Genomic DNA, 19,941 nt, shown 5'->3' with positions numbered 1-19,941 from the left:
TAGAGTTTTAGATTTTCAAGGTAACTATTTAATAAACCACTATCTGTATTCATAAAGTAGCAAACGCTTCCTCCCCAACACGCCAAATTAAAGCACACCCACACCCACACACCCTACACTCCCCCGTTATCATTAGCTCACCAACACACGCTATGGGCCATTTACTATATATTATTTTAAAGCTTTTCCAATGTAGTTTAGTTAACACTTTAGAAATATGTATTATTTCTAAGTTCATATGCCTGTTTAAACTTCATTATCTCAAATGATACTGACAGAATGTCATGAAACAGTATCATAATATACATATAGACATTATTTTGATGCAATAAACATGTGATTTTTAAGACTTTCTTAATAAACGCACATGTTTATTCTCTGCTAAAACATGTTTCTGCAAGTGCCATACCTATATTTTGCAAGTTTCTACTTACATGGTGAGATAGAACTGCTGACGATGTTGCCTTGAAAGTTCCTTCTAACTAAGAACGAGAGCCCTCCCAGAGGAAGCTAAGCCAGAGCTCCTCCTTCTAGGAAACCTCTCCTTCACCAAGCTGACGAACTGTAAAACATGGGTTTGGCACTGAAACATGCATTTTTATATTTTTGCTCCTTATAAGCCAGATAACACATGAGATGCAATGCAACTTCCACAAAGTCCGCCTGTGTTGTTGGCCTCTCGAGCACATGGCTGTGCGACCAGCACTGAATCTGGAGACTGTGCTGCTGTGGCCATTGCATCTTATGTGGGATGTATCTGGTGTTTTATTATTTGTTTTAGAGTGTCATTTCAATGTAATGTGCTGTTCTTTGTGTCTTTGTTGTCTCTTTTTTTTCTTTGTCCCCCCAACAGCATTTTGTCCCGCACAGGGAAGAAGGAAAACCAAGATGCCTCCAATTTGACAGTGCCCATGACCATGTGTCTTTTTCCTGTGCCATTCCCACTCACCCCATCTCTAAGACCGCAGGTCAGTTCCATCAACCCTACTGTTACTCGCTCCCTCCTTTACAGCGTCCTGCGAGATGCTCCCTCAGAACGCGGCCTGCAAAGTCGTGATGCTCAGTTGTCAGACTACCCTTCTTTGGATTACCAAGGCCTCTACGTGACTTTGGTGACTCTCCTGGATCTAGTTCCTCTCCTACAGCATGGCCAACACGGTGAGCATTTTTTTTTTTTATTGAAGTCTTTGGAGATGTCCATAGGTGCCTATGAATATTTATGATGCTAAGCAGCGGGCTTGGAGAATGTTGTTACTGTCACAAATCTCTTGAAGGGTTTTATGTATTGGAGCCTCTCTGACAATGAGACTTAATAATGGTGCTTCCCATCCTGCTGTTCTGCAGTGTCTCCATGCCCAGGGTTGTTATCTGAGGGTTTGGGCAGGAGACTAAACCCTGCATACAGGAGGATGTAGCGAGCAGTTCCCTCCCCTGATCAGTTTATCGTGAGGGCTCGTGCTAAAGCCGCTCTTGAGAAGTGGAATCTAAGACCTTGCCCCGGAATGGATAAAAGGTCGAGCTTGAAGAGCAGGCTCTGATCCCTGACTGATTCTGGGAGTTTCTGGTGCAAATCAAAGTTTCTCTCTGGGACTCATTTTTCCTGATAAAAGAAATAACCAACAACTCTTCCAAATTTATCTAACAACCAGCGATTCAGCGATGTTCAGAGAAGGCAGCAAGCATGCTGGACTGTCAGCACCATCCAGCCATGTCTGTCCAATGCTCACTCTGTCCTTCTAATCCCCACAGACGAGTGAGTGACGTCTGCTTATCCAACCCATATGAATTTTGGGAAATGAAATTTAAAACGGTGCGAGGAGTAGAGATCTAAAAACCTGAGCTGTCTTTAAAACAGTTGCCTTTTGGCCCCTGGAAATATAGTAACTGAAGTTTCATTGTACAGAAAAGCTTGCTATGGAAACAGGTGGTGGGGGGGGTGGGGGTTATTTTATTATTTTAATATAGCAAATTGTCTGTCCTAAAAGAATGCTTAATGGTTGATTTAGTATGAAGTGTTTGTAACTAAAAATTTTTAAATAGTTTACTTCCGTAAAATGATGAAATGGCTATTACTGATTTTGTTTTTCTTGTGTTTTCAATGCTGTATCATAGTGAAAATAAAAGTGTAGATATCTGTAAAGCTGCTTATCTTGAACCCTTTTGCTGTCTTAAACCTACCTAGCCTCTTGTAATACAATCCTCTCCCAGCTCAGAACAGGTGTCAGCTGGTACATCTGCTGAGACTCGCTGGTGCCTGTGCTCTCTGGTACCCAGGCTTAAACCCAGTATGTGCTCCTTGGGAGGTCTGCTGGGTTAGAGTAGATGCCCTTTTATTTTTAAGATCTCTTGATTGTGGCATTTCACTTGGTAAATGGCAATCCACATAATGTGTGAATCTTGACAATGATTTATGATTTTGCTCTCATGCCTATGCCTGCTTTGTGACCTTATCTTGATATTTATTTGTTGTGTTCTTGTTGTGCAGAATATAGCTTAGAAGCTAGGATAAAACTCACCAGTTCGTTCCAGTGACTGGTCTAGAGACACCAGAGAGCACTTTCAGGGCTCGCTGTAAAACCTGGGTCATAAGGGAACTTGGTGTCCTGCTAGCTGATGTGGGAGGCCTCCTGTGTGAGCTTGCGTGGAGAACGGCTGATGGCTCAGGAGTTGAGGCTCTGTACTCACTCTGGGTCTGGGTGGCCTGAAGAAATGAGCAGGAACAGTGCAACTAGGGGTGAATTGTGATTGGGGCAGTCACTACTCTCCCCAGATCCGTTTCCTTGAGTGGAAAATACCTCAGGTGAACTTCCAGGCCCTTTCAGCACTAATAATCTGTAATTAGGCTTCTTAGCCTAAGTCTGGAAAAGGCTCAGTGAATATAGCTGTGATGTCTCCTATGCCTAGCCTCATATAATTCACACCAGAACACTGGTGATTTTCCACTCGTTGGCCTGATGGTCCATCCCATCAGAGGAGAAAGACCCTGGCTCCCCAGGTTCCACGGTGACCACATTGTCAGTTGACATGCTGGTTGATGTGGCATGTTAATTCTCATGACTATCAGAAATAATTTTAGGAATTCACATGATTATGGAAGACAAATCTGGGCCAAAGCAGACCAAAGTCTAAGACTTTGATATGTTAATGAATACAGAAGTGATCCATCTTTATGTCAAGCCTTGGCTGATGGCCTATATTTTAAGAGGTTCGGAAGTATCACAATGTACATTGAATGTAATGGCTTTATTCTTCATACTTTCTAAAAGCTCAATAGTTGTGGTTTGTTTTGAAGGTGCTGTATTTTTACTTCTCATGCAGGTAACAATGATAGTAATATTAATGGCAATAAGTAGTAGCTAATGTTTTTGGAGTACATGCTATGCTATGCTGAGCTCTTTGTATTTATTACATCTAAACCTTCTACGAAGCCAGGTAGGTATTGTTATTATCTGCATTTTAAAGCCTTGGGAGAGAGCTGGGCACAGTGGCACATGCCTGTAATCCCAGCACTCTGGGAGGCAGAGGTGGATCTCTGTGAGTTTGAGGCCAGCCTGGTCTACAAAGTGAGGCCAGGTCAGCCAAGGCTACACAGAAAAATCCTGTCTCAAATAAATATATAAGTAAGTAAATAAGTAAATAAATGGTTTGGGAAATTCTTTTGAGGAGGGCTGACTTTCCTGACTGTTAACAGCTGAACACACAGGATTATGCAATACAGCTCATAGCTTCCTTTCTCCCAGGCACACAGAATATGGAGGTTTCAAACTGCCTCACTGCCTGAGACATCAGATATAGGAGCAGTATGGCTTGGTCGCTGGAGCAGAAATAGCCAGGTTTTATTTCTAACACTGCCTTGAACTTTTCTGAAAATTTTAGTGGGCACATCATTGTATTTCAGTTATCTTTATGAAATGCAATGGAGCTAAAAAAAAAAATGGAGGGATGTCAGAATCCACTTTTCACTTGGAAAATGCTTTGGTTAATGGGATCAAGGGGTCATCTGGATAGCGAGGCTTATAGATGACTGATACACTGTTGAGAAACTCATGGAACGGATGTGTTTCTTAGGACGTTCACCAACTAACTGCTACATACATCCCACATTTTTCCCTAGCAGTGCATTCCAGAACTCTTAGTAGAGAGGGAAAAATAGCTGTTTGTGTAATTTAAACCAGCTTATTAAAACCTAAAATGTAAGACAGGCGTATTTTGTTAATGACACAATCTGCAATGGCTGACTACTTCATTTTGTTTTGTAGATCTTGGACAGTCAATATTTTATACAACCACGTGTTTGCTACCCTTTCTCAATGATGACGTTCTGAGCACTTTGCCCTACACCATGATCTCAACGCTAGCTACCTTTCCTCCATTTCTTCACAAGGACATTATTGAATACCTTAGCACATCTTTTCTGCCAATGGCTATATGTAAGTTCAATCTCACCTAATCCTAAATATCTTTATATATTATACAAATGGAAACTGAATTTGCTGTGACAGGCACCTCCTTTTCAAGGTGATAATGGAATCGCTAGAAACGTACTAGAACTTTGATTTAAATTCTGTTGTTTCAGCATTTACATTATGTTGTAATCCAATGCAATTATACCTTAGAATCATTTTATTCGCTCAGTTTGCCCTTACTTATAGGGAGAAATCATGTGTCAAAACATTCTGCGTTTCCTACTTGCGAATTACAGTGTCTTTTTCCACATTAGAAAAAAGGTGGACAGAGTGTTGCCTGATGTGAAATTCTTCTCTTCTGCATGTGGGTGGGATGGAAAAGGCAGCAGAGAATGAGGATCTGTAGTCTCTGGTCCCAGTTCTCTCCCAGATTACTGTGGCGTGTCTGCAGCTTGGTTTACATGGTTGAAATCTAACTCAGTGCTGATGACTGGACTAGACTTCCTTTCCGGTATTTGGATGACAAAATGAGTCAAAACTTACGGTACGCTTTGAAAAAAGCCAAAGCCTGTGACCCTCTCTTCGAGACACAGTCACAAGTCTGGGACCAGTCTTGTTTATGTTTGCTTGTTTGTTTGTTTACGTTTTTTGGAGACTAGGGCCTCATCACTCCAGGTTGGCCTGGAACTCGATTGGCTATGTAGTCGAGAATGGCTTTGAACTACTGACCTGCTGTTTTGCACTCCTGAGGGCTGGGGTTATGCCACTATGCCTGACATAATTCTGCAGGCATGAAAGCAAAGAGAAAAAACGCTGAGTTGCAGCTTCTGTGCTCACAGTCTCTAAAGTGCTCTTTACAAGTGGATTGTGGATTAACCTTTGTTTCAGGGAATACTCTAAAAAAAAATTACGGCTTTAGAATTCAACAAGATCTTGATGCAAAGCTCAGCTCTGACACTGGCTATCTGTGTGAATTTAGGCAGGTTACCTAATCTTTGATTTTTATCTATAAAATAGTAATCGTAGCTGCCTCATGAATAATCACAACTGCCTCATGAATAGTAATTGTGGCTGCATCTTGAGGTGTCAAGGATTAGCATAATTAATTAGTCTGAGACACTAGTAAAGTGTCATCCCAGGGCCTGGCCTCTCTCTCTCTCTCTCTCTCTCTCTCTCTCTCTCTCTCTCAGTGGGGCTTTCCTATGTACCCTGGTTGGTTCAGTGCTGTGTCACTCATGGCTATCCTCCTGCCTGAGCCTCCTGAATACTGGGATTATACTTGTGCACTGCCATACCTGTTTCCCTTCTCTTCATTCTTCGTTGCTGTTCTTAAAGTAAAAAATAGATCTATTGGGCATGTCCAACTCCTGATATCAATGCTAGCCATATTAATGTCATGTACTTATGCCCTTATTAAAGCCGTTGCTGTGTTTAACAACTGGCAAACTCTCATACCTTTTGGGCTACCTTGGCTTATCATGTAGTTTAGTTTAATTTGGGTAAGAACCGTAATTTTCACGTGTTTTTGGCAAAGAGTCTGACTCCTCTCCTAATTATTCAGCCACAAGGAAAAATGAACAGGTGGACGATGCCATTCTGAGCTGTAGAATATCCCATTCTTTGTTTCACCTGTGTGATTTCATGAACCAGTGCTCGCTTGTGGGTATAGTTTTGGAATTTTGTGATCTTATTTTTAAATAAATAATGTTGACTATTAAGCAAATGAACAGGCATCTTTTTCTTTTTAAATAATAGCAGGTGAGACCATCTCTTCCTAATAATTATCTAATTCACTATGTCTCCAGCTCTTAGGATTAGCTTAGTCATTTGAGGAGAGGCTTCAACATAGTCAGCTTCTGACGTTGTCCTGAGGATGGATCAGGCATTGGCGGCTCGTTATTTTTTCAGAGGTGGTGACTGATTTCTTTTTAATTAGAATTAGAGATCCCCAGACATAAACTTTGTCATGATAAAATCCTTGATTTACACAAATGTCTGAAGCAACTGGGTACTAAAAATGAGTGATGCAAATCTGAAGAAATTGTGAATTTCAGTGCTTAGTTAGTGGAATAATGATATCCACTTGATGGTATAATCAAGTCACTTCACATTTCTGGGAAAATGGTTTTTTAAGTTTCTGAAAACAAGGTAAATCCCCCTGGCTATTTCTGGTTTAGCAATCCTAGGCTGAATAACATTGATGCTATTTTACATAACTGGCACATACCTTTGTCTAACCCTTAGATGGGTGTGGCTCATGTGTTTACTTTGTCTCTCTAGTTTTAGTCTGTTAGTTTGGACCTGGCTTCTTGCATCCTCTGGATAGCTCAATAGTAATCGATCTTTGTCATCTTTAAATCTTTGAAATACAGTGGCAGTCTCCACGCTGCAGTAGGAATACTGAGTTGTTTCTTCTGTACACAGACCTAAAGACAGAAGGGATGGACTTCCAGATTCCTGTTAAAATGGACTGGGGTGGGAAAGTGGACCTTATTATCTTATAGACTCTGTTTTTGGTAGTTGTTACAGTATCTAGAGCTTCAAACTGAAACAGGACAGGAGCATTTAACTTGGTCCAGAATTTTTTTTTTTTTTTAGAGACAGGGTTTCTCTGTGCCATGGTGTCCTGGACTTGTTTTGTAGACCAGGCTGACCTTGAGCTCACAGAGATCCACCTGTCTCTGCCTCCCTGAGTGCTGGGATTACAGGCGTGAGCCACCGCTCCTGGCTTAGTCCAGAATATTTTTGTTTCAGTACAAGCGTGCTAGGATTACAGATGTTTCACTTTCTCCCCGATGGTCTATCCTGGAAGGACTTGCTGATGCAGGTTATGATGTGGAGGTGCAGTTTTGTGATGTTAGCGCTTGGGAGACTGAAGCAGGCGGACCACTACCAGTTCAAGGTCAGTGAGACCCTGTTGCAAACAACAGGACACCAAACAAAAATGACAGGAAGAGGTTTAAAAACGATCTCTTTGGTATGGTATTCCTATAGTCTCTGTAAAGTGTAGATAGTTTTTTTTTTTTCAGTTTTGAAATGATTGTCGTTAATGATTATATAACTAATGATTATATAATTAATGGTTATATAATTAATGATCATATCATTGTCTGTATTACTTAGATGATGCAGGTTTGAGCTTTGAAGTAGATCCAGTTCTTCAAACCAAACATTGGCTACATAGCATATGTGCTGTTCATGCCATCTTTGCCATTCCACTAACTGCTTAGGCTTTTATTTTTAAATGACTCCTCTTGAGGTCTCATAGCACATCATTTTATTATAAAAATTCTCCTTGACATGTTTTCCTTTTTAACTCCTTTCATAAATAAAATGTAGCTCTCTTTATTCCATATGTGTGGAATCTACTTTGTTTATGAAAGTATATTTAAAGAGTTACTAAGAATTAAAAAAAAAAAAACAACAACAAAACATTTGCACATCACCATGGAAACCTCTCTTCTCCAGTAAAGGACTTATGATTTGTGGACCAAATTAAAATATGAATGTCTGGAAGATGATACTTTGATAGAATTGTAAATAAGTGTTCATTAATGTGACCTGCCTTATTTTGAAGAAAGAAACAATGCTGAAGAATTACAGCACCTTGGACCGTCCTGCCTAATTCAGTTTCTTTCCTAACTTAGATTTACTCAGCCCCTGACCCTTAGGAAAAAGAAAGGTTCAGTCAGATCTTTGTGTTGACCTAAACACGATATATGACTTCACTGACTATCCAGTTCCAGGCTTTGGGCCAAGGATCATTTATTATTTGGTGTCAGCTACCACCTGGGACACGTGCTATAGTTTTATGGTCTTATGAAGACTAATCTTCTACAGAAAAAAGGTAGTAGAAGACATGCTTCTGATGACACTTGAACGATCATTGTCTTGCATATTCTACTTACTGGCTAATGATGTGATCACAAGGCACGTGTTGCCATAAGAGCACTGTTGTTGCACTGAGAGAAATGTTTGGTCCCAGGATTCATGCAGGGCAGAATTAGAGTCCTTTGGCTGTTGACAGCTCTCTCTCCCTCATTAAACTTTTATTTTCTTAGATATAAAATTGTCATTAATTATAACTCCCCCATCTACATCCCTTCTTTATTGTGAAGACCATGAGATAAAAGCCATAGGAGACTGGAATTTAAGTATTCCACGATGTTGTACAAATACGTAATGGATCAAATGCACAGGCGAATCATAGACGTGGTGAATAAATCATGCCACAGTGAATCCTGCCACTGCTCTGGTGAGATTGTTCATGTCGTTCTGAAGATCTGTCCGCTTAAACACACTGCTGAGGAGAGGTCAGCTCTTCCACGGCTTTGTCTGTTGCTTAGGTGACAGCCAACCGGAAACCTCGTGGTACTTGTACGGTTGGACATCTTGCTTCCATGGCCCTTCACTGGCCCAGCTGGCAGGTATTTTAATGCTGCACAGATTGTAGGGTCGCGTGACCCTGGTCTTCTCTTTCAGTTTAGCTGATGCCTCCTGAAGTCATAGCTGTCTCTAAGAGAGACCTCCCCTCATGGAGCAAGGCCTGTGAGAGGAAAGGCTGCTTCTCTTTCCAGATAATACTACCTGGCCAACGTAGGAAGTGACTGTGCCATGCGTATTAGGGGTTTCTTCACCCTAGGTGACTCCCTTATCTTTACCATTTAGAAGACTATCAGGTCAATGGGGCTCATTTCAATGCGTACTGTCTTACTCATTTGGGTCAGTCTCACAGCCTCAGACCTGGTCTCTCTACCTCCTTGATTAGGCTTCCTGTTCCCCGTTCTTTACCCCAAACCCAGAGCCACCTTCCAGACATGTAGCTCAGATCATCTTATTTCCCTTGTCCAAACCACCCAACCTCCTGTCATTCTTACAATCAAATTTAATGACCTTATTTTGGCTCAAAAGACCCTCTGTGATCTGGCTGTGGCCAGCCTCACTACTTTCACCGTTGCTTCTCAGGGTGACCACTCTGCGTGTCCATACCAGCCTTTTGGCAATTTTATAAAGGCACCATCTGGCTTTCGTGTTTACTCTAGACAGTTTCCCTTGCCTCAGGGTCCTTCTGAATGGTATCACGATGTGTTTCCTTTAGGTCTCAGTTCAAGTGCCACGTCTGTTAAAAAAGTGTATGTTTGTGTGTGTGTGTGCATGCACACGTGTATGAGAGAGGGGCAGATATGGGAGACGGGAGAGAGAGAGAAAAGATACAGGAGAGGAAGAGAAAGAGAGAGATACAGGAGAGATATATGGGAAAGGAGGAGAGAGGAAGGGAGGGAGGGAGAGACAGAGAAAGGGATTCATGATTCGTGTGGAGGTCAGGACAACATTTGGGAGTCAGTTTTCTATACCTTGTTGAGGCAGGATCTCCTTTGTTGTCTCTTCTACTGTGCTGTGTACTTCAGGCCAGGAGGCTCAAGGTTTCTGGTGGGTTCTCCAGTCTCTGCCCTCTATCTCGCTGTAGGACACATGCCACTGAACCCAGCTTTTCGTGGGCTGGAGTTTAGATCAGTGGGCCTTGTCAGCCAGTGTTTATATTCCCTGGGCCATTTGGCTGGACACTGAAAGATCGTATCTTTTGAGATGTTCTCCTATAATCTAACACAGAACATCCCAGCATCTTTTCTCTGTTCCCTTGCCCAGATTCCTGCTTCTTCACTGGCAGATTTTTGTCCTTTTCTGCCTACCAGCACTGTCCACAGAACTTTCTCTGATAGTGGAAATGCTTTGCAAAACTCTGTGCTGCCTCCTGCTGTAGCCACTATCACATATGATTATCAAGCACATAGGACATGTCTAGTGAGGCTGAGGAATGTGATTTTAAATTTCATTTAATCTTAACTAGCATATGTAGCCATCTATAGCCAATGGCCACTGCACAGCATAACCCAGCTCTGGCAATGGTCTTCTTTCCCACTGTAAACTAGGACCCAAAGTGATGCCTGGTACATTTCTGTGAAAACAGGAGTGTTGATCGACTACATGGCTGGAAGATGGGCTATGGATGGATTGCCACTGTCCCACTGGCATTCCTGTAGCTAGTTCACCTCTCGCTTATCACATGGCTTTCGCCATGTGCTTACTTTTAGAGGCAAGAATCATGTAAAAACTGCACATACAGCACGTTAGAATTATCGGATGCAGGCACATGCTACAGGATTGGTATTGTGGAGGAACGCATGATGGTAATTTTATTCTGGTGCTATTGGGGGGATGGGGAAAGGCCTGGACAGGTTTAATTATATTTCCTGAGCACAATAGTCGTTTCCCTTTAATTGTATGTGCCTTTTTTTTTGTACTCTTATGGGACCGAGCTGCATATCTGTTTACATCATGCCTTTTAACAAGATTCAGTAAATGATGTGTGCTTGTGCATGCTTATTGAATTAGAGCCATGGTGATTTTATTCGGTCTTGTAGAAGGCTTTGAAATTGCAAGATACCGTCTGTTTATATAAGTATTGGAGCCAATTTCCTGGGGCTTGTGTCCTAGGGGAACTCTTGGCTTTACGGATGGCCATACTTGAGGGACAGCATAGATTTGCAGAGGTAACAGGGACATCCAGAGGTCGCTAAGCCATCTGGGCAGTTATCCAAACAGACTTCACTTAAATCATCCGAGACAGCTGGGCATCGCTCCCATCTTTAAAGGCCTCTGGGCACTGTGGCTCTTAACCTCTCCTAACGGTTTTCATTGTTGAAAAATGCTTACTATTAAAAAGTTTGAGTTGAATTTAAATAAAGGTGAAAACACTTGTCACCAAAAGACTATACATGTGGCAAGAGAGAGAGAGGAAGGGGAGAAGAGAGAGAAAGAGAGAAAAAGACTCTTGTGTTGTTTATTGAGTAAGTTGGGGTAGCATTCCTTTGTTTTCTTCTTCAACAAAGGGCACAAGAACCTTGTGTAAGTGTTCACCCTTCACAGCCCTGGGTACTGGACTAAGCAGCCCCTTGCTTACCGCCCAGCCCTCTAACAGCACTTCTCAAAGACAGATCCAAGACCAGCTTGCTTGAGAGTACTTACTAAAGTACTTACATCAGCTTGCTGATGTACTTACTTATTTTTTTTTATTTTACAATTTTAAACATTTAGTTACTTTCTTTACATCTCAATCTTAGCCCCTGCCCTCCTCTCCTCCTAATTCCTCCCCTCCGCCCCTCCTTCATCTCCACAGAGTTTCCCATTCCCCATCCTGGCCCAGCGAGGATCTCCAGGTGCGAACCATAGGAAGCTGAATTTGAAAAAAGGTTGAAAGATGGAAAACACGGCTCTTGCTCTTCAGCATTTTGAGTCAAAGTTCTTTCTTCTTCATCTTATCCTACTTGATTAGTCATCTGCCTTCTCCCGACACAGTGTTCTTATCTCTGCATTGATCTTTGCCTAATTATTAGCACTTGTTCATACTGTAGTCGAACAGATCTATGTACCTGAATACCACCTGCCCTGCAAACCAGAAGCACACAGATCCAGGCTAGCGGAACTCATTTAAGGACCTGGCTTGTTTGCTTTGCTTTGCTTCTCTCAAACCTGTTGCAAAGAATACTTTCATTTGTAGCATCAGGAGTCCTTGGCATGGAAACAAAACAGAATCCGGTTAAACTTTCCCTGTCTCTGCTATTGCATGGCAACTCTTCATTAGCGCTTTAATGTTTCTGTTTGCTGGGTGCCTTATTGCATTGCCTTGATCTTTTTGGATGTGAATAAGATGCGCTCCCCAAACACTGCACTTGAATATTAAATAAAATAAATGGGGGTTTGAGGTTATCTGCTGTTTGCTGGCTGTTTGCGTGGATGGCCTTTAGTGTGGAGAAAACAGTGTTGACTTTGTGCTGTTTCTCGTGCTTGACAGTATGGTATATAAGCATATCTATGAGCGATTTCTCCTACCTTTTTAGCCATCTCGGTGGAAAAAGGAATTCATTTTATATTTTCATCTTAGTAAAAGTCTTCTCTTTGTGTGTGTGGGTCCTCTCTTAATTATTGCTGGGATGGAAATACCCTTTGGTGAAAGCGTGTTAAACCAAATAATTTCCATCAGAGCTTCTTTTGAATACTTACGGAGCTACTGAGCCTATTTCATTAAAACGAGACCATTTTAATATAGAGTTTGATGTCATCATGAAAGAGCCACTTGAAGATGTGTTAAAGTCCCCGTGCAAGTGGATATCATGGTTATACAGCAATTAGATGAATTTTGAAGACACCTACCTGCTTTGCAATTGGACATTTTGCTGGTGTAGGATAAATGTTATTCATAGCCATTCGCAGATTCAAACAACTCAGATCGATGTGAAGAGGGTAAACTTTGGAAAAGCGAAAGGGATTTCTCATGGTAATGAAGATACTGCTGGGGTTCCCTGCGAAGGTTTGAGCGCAGCTGTGCAGTGACATCGGAGCACTGGAAATCACTTAACGACCAACGTGCTAATTTTCATAGCGTGTCATTTAAGATTGGTCTGTATAATTAAATAAGAAGTTGCACAGTATATGGAGCTTGTTTGCCTGCCTCTCTAATGTTCTAGCTGGGATTAAAAGTCTTGCACTTTCTTACGAGGTTACCGTTAACATTTTTGTGCCCTCCACGTTTGGAAATCGAGATCACGCCTAAGTACAGCTCTGACAAAGCCGTTATACTCTGCTTTTACACCTTCTCCGTGTGGCTTCGCTCCAGATGTTTTTACAGTGGCAGACAATGGTGGTGTCCGTATGCAAGAACTTCTGTGGTTTTATTTCTGTGAATTTCTTTTGGCTCTGGGGCTGGGTGTATGGCTTAGTTTGTAGTGTTCTCGTAACAAGTATAAGGCCCTAGATCTGATCACCAGCGTTACGTAAACTGGGTTTGGTTGTGCATACCTCTGTCCCCAGCACTGAAAGATAGAAACAGAAGAATCAGGAATTCCAGGTCATCCTAATTACATAAAAAGTCTGAGGCTAGCCTATGGTGCAAGAGACACCTTCTGAAAGAAAGAAAGAAAGGAAGAAAGAAAGAAAGAAAGAAAGAAAGAGGAAGGAAGGAAGGAAGAAGGAAGGAAGGAAGGAAGAAGGAAGGAAGGAAGGAAGGAAGGAAGGAAGAAAGAAAGAAAGAAAGAAAGAAAGAAAGAAAGAAAGAAAGAAAGAAAGAAAGAAATTTTTTCATGGCTCCATGTAAGGTGGCAAGTGTGTGCTCATATCTAGAAATCAATTTGTCTCTAATCAGAAAATTTTGGTTGCAGTGGGTTCCTCCAGGAGAGAAGGTGTTCCGGCCCACGTTAACCTCTCTGCATCCTCCATGCTAATGATTGCCATGCAGTACACCTCTAACCCAGGTAAGTAAAAACCTAGCAGCTTGACCGGCTCCAGAACTATCCGAGGCAACCTCCAACAAACACAGTTCTTTCATGTGAGAACGTCTCTAGGCAGAAGAGACAGCAGATGTGTTAAAGACAGACTTCTGAGTTTAAATCGGTTCATTGCTAGTAGTGAAGATTTGGTCTGCTAGGGAACAATTTAGAATGTCTGGGGATAATGTTTTCGGTGACTGGAAATTGACAACTATATAGAAAAAGTTAAATTAAAAGTATAGATCAAGGCTGGTGTGGCTCATGCCTGCATTCTTAGCACTTGGGAAGGTGAGGCAGGAGGATTGTCATTCACACACATACACACATACACACACACACAAACACACCCTGTATGTATACTGCATATATCGACTCATGTATACATACATGTGCATTATATATGTTTACTGCACTGTAACTGCTAATGATAACTAAACGGATGATTTGGGTAAATTTGCATTGCTAATGCCATAGAACTATCTCTGAACATAAATCTTTTACCAAGTTGCAGGTTTTTCGTCGACTAAGTTGATAAAAAGGGATGTGTTGTTTCAAGGGCTAGATGAATTTTAGTAGTCTTCTAATTGCACAAGAGAAAACAGTTGTTTTATGGTGACTTATCTTTTAGGTTTTTTTGTTTTTAAGACAGATTTTCTCTGTGGAGCCTTGGCTGTCCTGGACTCACTTTGTAGACCAGGCTGGCCTGAACTCACATCAGTCCACCCAGCCTCCCTGAGTGCTGGGATTATCTGAAAAGTTGTATTAGAGTTGAATAGCTGAAGAATGATAACCTACTTTTGTGTCTTAGATTACTGTGGTATTGGATGGGTTTGCCCAGGGTGTTTGGTTGTGTTTGTTGGGATAATTGCAAATTAATTAGGAGGAACTGCCCTAAAAGGCAGCTAGCTCACTGTTGAAATCATATGTAAAATATGAACTCTGTTTTTATAGTCATTGAATGTTGGTTTGGAAAATGAGATATAAAATTCTCTTTAGTCTATTTAAATAGAATATAATAATTGAGTTTTTATTTTAAAACTTTAAAAATAGTATTTTTATTAATTCTTTGAGATTTCATACGCTGTATTTTCTTCATATTCACGAATACAGCTTACCTTAGTGTCACCGTGTGTGTGTAGTTTTTGTTGTTGACTTGTTGTTTGCGATGGGTCTTTGCTCTGTTGCCCAGTCTGACCTCCTGGCTTAGGTCAGCTCTCCACCTTCAATCTCCAAAGTCACTGGAACAGGCAGGTGCATGCGCCTATTCTCTGTTTTGGCTCACTTGGGCCACCATAAGAAGGCTTAAAAACAAACAAACAAAAAAAAAAAAAAAAAAGAAGAAGGCTTAAAAACAGCAAATACTTGTTTCTGAGCAGTCCTGGAAGCCGGGAAATCTAAGATCCACATCCAAGCAGACTCATTCTCCGGTGAGGGTTTACTCCCTGCTGCATAGGAGGCATGTTGTGGTGTCTTCTCTCACGAAGGAAGGGGAAGGAGGTCTCTGGAGCTACCATTATAAAGACACTGTCACATTTGTGAGAGTGCTGTCCTCCCGCCCTCAACGTCTCCTAAGACCCTGCCTCCTAACATCATCATACTGGGGGCTAGGCTCTACTATGGATGTCTGGGAACACAAATGTTTGATTTATCAGCATTCTATCTCACCTCCCTAACTTTGTGTCCTTTTCACACCTGAAATACATCAATTCCATCTTGACAACCCTGAAAGTGTTAATTCTTTCCATGAAAAAATCTGAGGACCAACAGTTTGTATAAATACCTTTAAATCCGTAACTGTTGGATTCGAGGCATGATTTATCCCAGAATGATGTGCTCTTTGGCTGTGAACGCATGAAAGCAAATACATTACATGCTTCCGAAACGTTACATGCAGCCTTAAAACTGGGGCTGCAGCTCGCTTAGCGTAGGGGCTGCTGAGTAGTAAATCCCTAAACAAAAGCAAACAGATAAGTAATCAAGAGGTGAGCCAGCGAGAGAGTAGGTCTTTCCATCCCAAAGGGAGAAGGGATGAGTTTGAAACTCAACATCAAACCTTAGCCTTGAACATAATCTTCTCCTTTGACTTGACGCCCTTCCTTGTAGACCCACTGTGGTGGCAGCCCTATCTTCTCTGTTGCTTTGCCAAATAAGCTCCAAGTCTGCGGTCTGGCGCCCATGGCTTTTCAGGGTATCCTTTGACTTTTGAGTGGAAGTAGCCACGTGCCCACAACTTTGTTGGCTGTGGTGCACGCTACTGTGGGGCCTAAAGAGCTGCATTTGGGCAGATAAAGAATAAGGCATCAGAGGGCAGGAACTAGAGATAGCCTGCAATGTGAGGTCCTCCACTTGAAGCCATGTTGAACTTGGTCCCTTGTTCTCAAGGCCTGCGATGGGAGGAGCAGTTGTGATGATTTGTTCCTAAGTTGTCTTTGGGGGTCTTGGACCACAATGCATGGCTTCTCTTGTGTGGGCTGATTATGTGTTTTCTAGCTCCCTGGTCACACACCCAGGGGTCTGTCCTTCTAGGCCTTGTCATCCTTTCAATACAGACAGTCTGAGGAGTTTCCAAACTTTCAACTGGTCTGTTCTTTCTTTAACAACTCTGATTGAGGTCATTTCTCTCTTCTGGAACCTGACTACAAGTACTCAGAAAACATTAACAAAAACAAAAATAAAAACCACGAAGCAGGTCACTCTCTTAGCTCTTCCCTAGGGATTTCCTCAACCAGTTTCATCTCTCGCAGACTCTGCCTTCTGTAGAACACCGAGATGTGAACATGGTTCGACCACGTTCTCTGTCACTCTATGACAAGCGTGGCCTTTCGTCCAGCCTGCAATTGCATGTCCCCATCCCTGCCTGACACCTCAGAATCGCCTCTACTGTTCAATTCTTTTTTTTTTTTTAACCAACATGCGGTTCAGCATCTTTTCAGAAGCGTGAGGCTTTCTCTGCTCTTCTCTAAGTCCTCATACAGTTGTTTTTGATAGTCATTCATGGTAACGGTGGCATTTCCAGAATGTACCTCCCAATGCTTGTAGTCTGCAGTTTTAGGTGTTTGTTCCAGTAGCCCTACCTCCCCTCCCCACCACAGCCGTCTCGGTACCAGTTCCCTGCTTCAGTCTGTTTGGCGTTACGTTATGTTAGGCACTTGTCTCTTTGCTGTGGCAAAATCCCAACAGGATCAACACAAGCAAGGATGGGTTTACTTGACTGGTAGTTTAGGGGATGCACATCACACGGGCAGGGAAGGCATGCTTGCCCGGACGTGAGGCAGCTGCCGTGTTGCATTCACAGTCAGGGAGTGGAGTGAGACAGGTAAAGGCTGGAGTTTCTAGTGTTTTCTACTTTTTATTCAGTGCTAAGACCCCATGAAATGGCTCTTCTTACATTTCTCCCACCTCAGTTGAACCTCTCTTGGTAGCAGTCTCAGAGACAAACACATCAGTTTGTCTCCTGGGTAATTGTAAGTCACACTCCTGTGTTAGTCCAGATCAGCTGTGACAGGGATGCTTTAACACGTGACTTGTTTATGTCTTGTGGTTCAGAGCCTAGGGAATTTAGTTAAAGGCTCCTTACAGATTTTCTAGTCTGGTTGGGGCCCATTTCCTGGTTCATAGATGAATTTACTTGTTTTGTCCTTGCAGAGCAGAAAGGAAAAGGGATTCTTTTGTGTCTTAAATGTGGGGGCCACTAGGGGACTGGTGAGATGGCTTTACAGTTGAGAGTGCATACTGCTCTTCCAGAGGACACAAGTTCAATTCCCAGCACCCATGTTGGGCAGCTCACAACTACCTATAACTTCAGCTACAGAGCATCCATTTCCTTCTTTTGGCCTCTGTAAGTACTGAAATCACATCCACAGCTGCTCCATACACATAATTTAATAATGAATTACTACAAATAAAATATTAAAAAACAAGGTCACTAAACCCAACCAGAGGGGCTCTGCCTTTATGACCTCAGCACATTCTAAAGCCCACCTCCTAAAGATGTCATTCTGGGGATTAGAATTTAACATGTGGCTTTTGAGGGACAGTCTGTCTAAAAATCCCCAAGTATAACATTGCTGTGATTATTATGCAAATTTAATTGAAATATTTATTTTATGGCAAGCTATAATCTATCTCACTGCTTACCTTAAAAGACATCAAAATACAACTCACATTTATTATATTTTGTGTTCTGAAAGGATTCCTCATTTCAACACTAGTGAATTAAAGTGTTCATGAGGAGTGGGTCCTGTTGTTGGCCATCAGTAGATTGGAGTGGAATTTTGAAGTTAGTTGTATGTGGAACTGGAAGTGGGTCTGGGACTTCCTCCCTTGGAATAACCAATGTCTGAGTGGTGGGGAGAAAGTAAGTCTTTATTCAGTGGCCAAATAATGAAGAAGAGGGGAGACTGCACTCACCAATTAGCTTCTCAACTGCAGGGCAGTGGGGTTCCATATATAGGACAGGGGGAATGATGGACAGAAATGGGGTCATAAAGGGAGGAATATTCTTGTCTTCTCTGGGATGAGACAGACATTCCAGAACATTCATCGACACTGCTTTTATTTTTTCATGGTCTGGTGCGTTGTGTTCATTTTTAAAAAAACTTTTATTTGGGGTTCCTTAAAGTCTCTCCCTTCCAACACCCCAACCCTAGGTAGGAGAGAGAGAGTTAGTGGGGAGGGAGTGCAGACCCCTTGATTTCTCCCGGTTGTTTAGGGTCTGTGGGTTCTTTTGGGGGTTATACCAATCTCCGTCCTCAGCAGACATAGCAAGCAGTCTCCTCCAAGCTGCTGCATTGAAACGTTTGCCTCCATCAGTCTCCAAGCTGCCACACCATCCCTGGTCTCTCCAAACTGCCACATACCACCATCAAATGCCACCCGTTCTCTGTCTGGGCCCTCATATTTATATCCTCAAGCCCTGGACCATCATGTCCTTCTCCTTGCCTCAGGAGGCAAGCCCTCACCAGCTGTCAAAGGCCACACCTCGCATGAGACAATTATCAGCTGTGGACAAACTATAGCCCAAACTAAAATCCCATGCTTGGGATTAAAACAAAATATTTACATAACATAACTGAGTTTTTAAAAGAAACCAGAACTTCCATTACACTGGTGGTTCCAGTCATGGGGGCTGGTCGATGTCTTTGGCTTTGATGGGAGAAAAGAGAGACAAGGCAAGTCCAGGACAACTTAATAACCCTGTACTATATTTCTGGACACAAATTTCTCCAGTGATCAGCATATCCACCTATAGAATTTGACCTAAAGATTCAGGCAGAAGAGGGATGGACAATGTGAAGACAGTGGCCAAGGGCCTTCCCCTCATCTAGCTGTCAACAGGCGCAAGGGTAGAGTCAGTGTTTTGGCCAAATTGGTCTTCAAGACAAGAAAAGTAACTGAGGCAACTGTTACCGTTACCATAACCCACATGAAAAGTGTCATTGCCAGGAAAAAACAGAAACAACAAAACAAAACAATACAAAAACAAGTGAGAAGCAGTCCTTCTTAATTGTGTAGCCTCTGAATGAGTACCATGTAAGTAAATTTCGGGCTCTCGAAGCCTCCGGGTCTACTCCCATCTTCCCTCTATCACCGCTGGAGAGATTGGTGATGACATGACTGTGATTTGGCCATGACAGACCTTCTAATGCCCGAGCTGTCTCTGGGGGCTGCAGAGGACAGAGTTCTTCCCAGCTCATTTGGAGATGAGTCTTCACTGCAGCCCTGAACAAGTGTCCAGCCTCAAGGCTGAGCCTTCCCTCCTGTGAAATGGGACCAACAAGCTTAAAAACATGTGTGCGCATGCTTGTGTGGCCTTGGTGTGCTGACAGGCACAGTGTAAGTGCTGGGTGAATAGAGCGAACTGCTACAATTTGCCTTTTTCTTCCTGGACTTGAATTGACGGAAAACTACAAAATCGCCTCTGTTATTTTCAAATTTGTTCATGGGGAAATGTTTATAGCCACAACCAACCGTTCTGTACTGGGGATTACATGTCTGACTCAAAACTAGTCTCGTGGTGTGGGAAACAAGTTAAAGAGTGAGGGCAGAGCCGCCAGGCTCCCTTTGGGATCAAATGCGTGCAGGTGTGTTCAAACCTCTAACGGGACAAGATGGCAGTGCTGCCATACACCTTGCTCCCATTTGAAGATGGTTGCAATCAGTTTAACACACACACACACACACACACACACACACACACACACACACACACA

At 42.4% G+C, this 19,941-nt stretch overlaps 1 protein-coding gene across 5 annotated transcripts in view; it reads left to right on the top strand.

The window, feature by feature from the left end:
- The window catches only part of Unc79 (unc-79 homolog, NALCN channel complex subunit), a 230,250-nt gene that overhangs the window by 49,719 nt on the left and 160,590 nt on the right, over positions 1-19,941 (top strand). For 4 of the 5 annotated variants that reach the window (XM_055592860.1, XM_055592857.1, XM_055592858.1 and 1 more), the window contains exons 3-5: positions 854-1,158; positions 4,260-4,430; positions 13,622-13,714. In XM_055592860.1, the coding sequence (XP_055448835.1) occupies positions 854-1,158; positions 4,260-4,430; positions 13,622-13,714 (569 nt within the window). The remainder of the gene's footprint in view (positions 1-853; positions 1,159-4,259; positions 4,431-13,621; positions 13,715-19,941) is intronic. The other variant, XM_055592859.1, reaches the window with a different exon arrangement.

Source organism: Psammomys obesus, unplaced genomic scaffold (assembly GCF_907164565.1).
Source record: "Psammomys obesus unplaced genomic scaffold, mPsaObe1.curated_primary_1811, whole genome shotgun sequence".
NCBI classification, from domain to species: domain Eukaryota; kingdom Metazoa; phylum Chordata; class Mammalia; order Rodentia; family Muridae; genus Psammomys; species Psammomys obesus.
The sequence above is the reverse complement of the archived record's forward strand: the minus strand, read 5'-3'. Positions and strand labels throughout refer to the sequence as shown.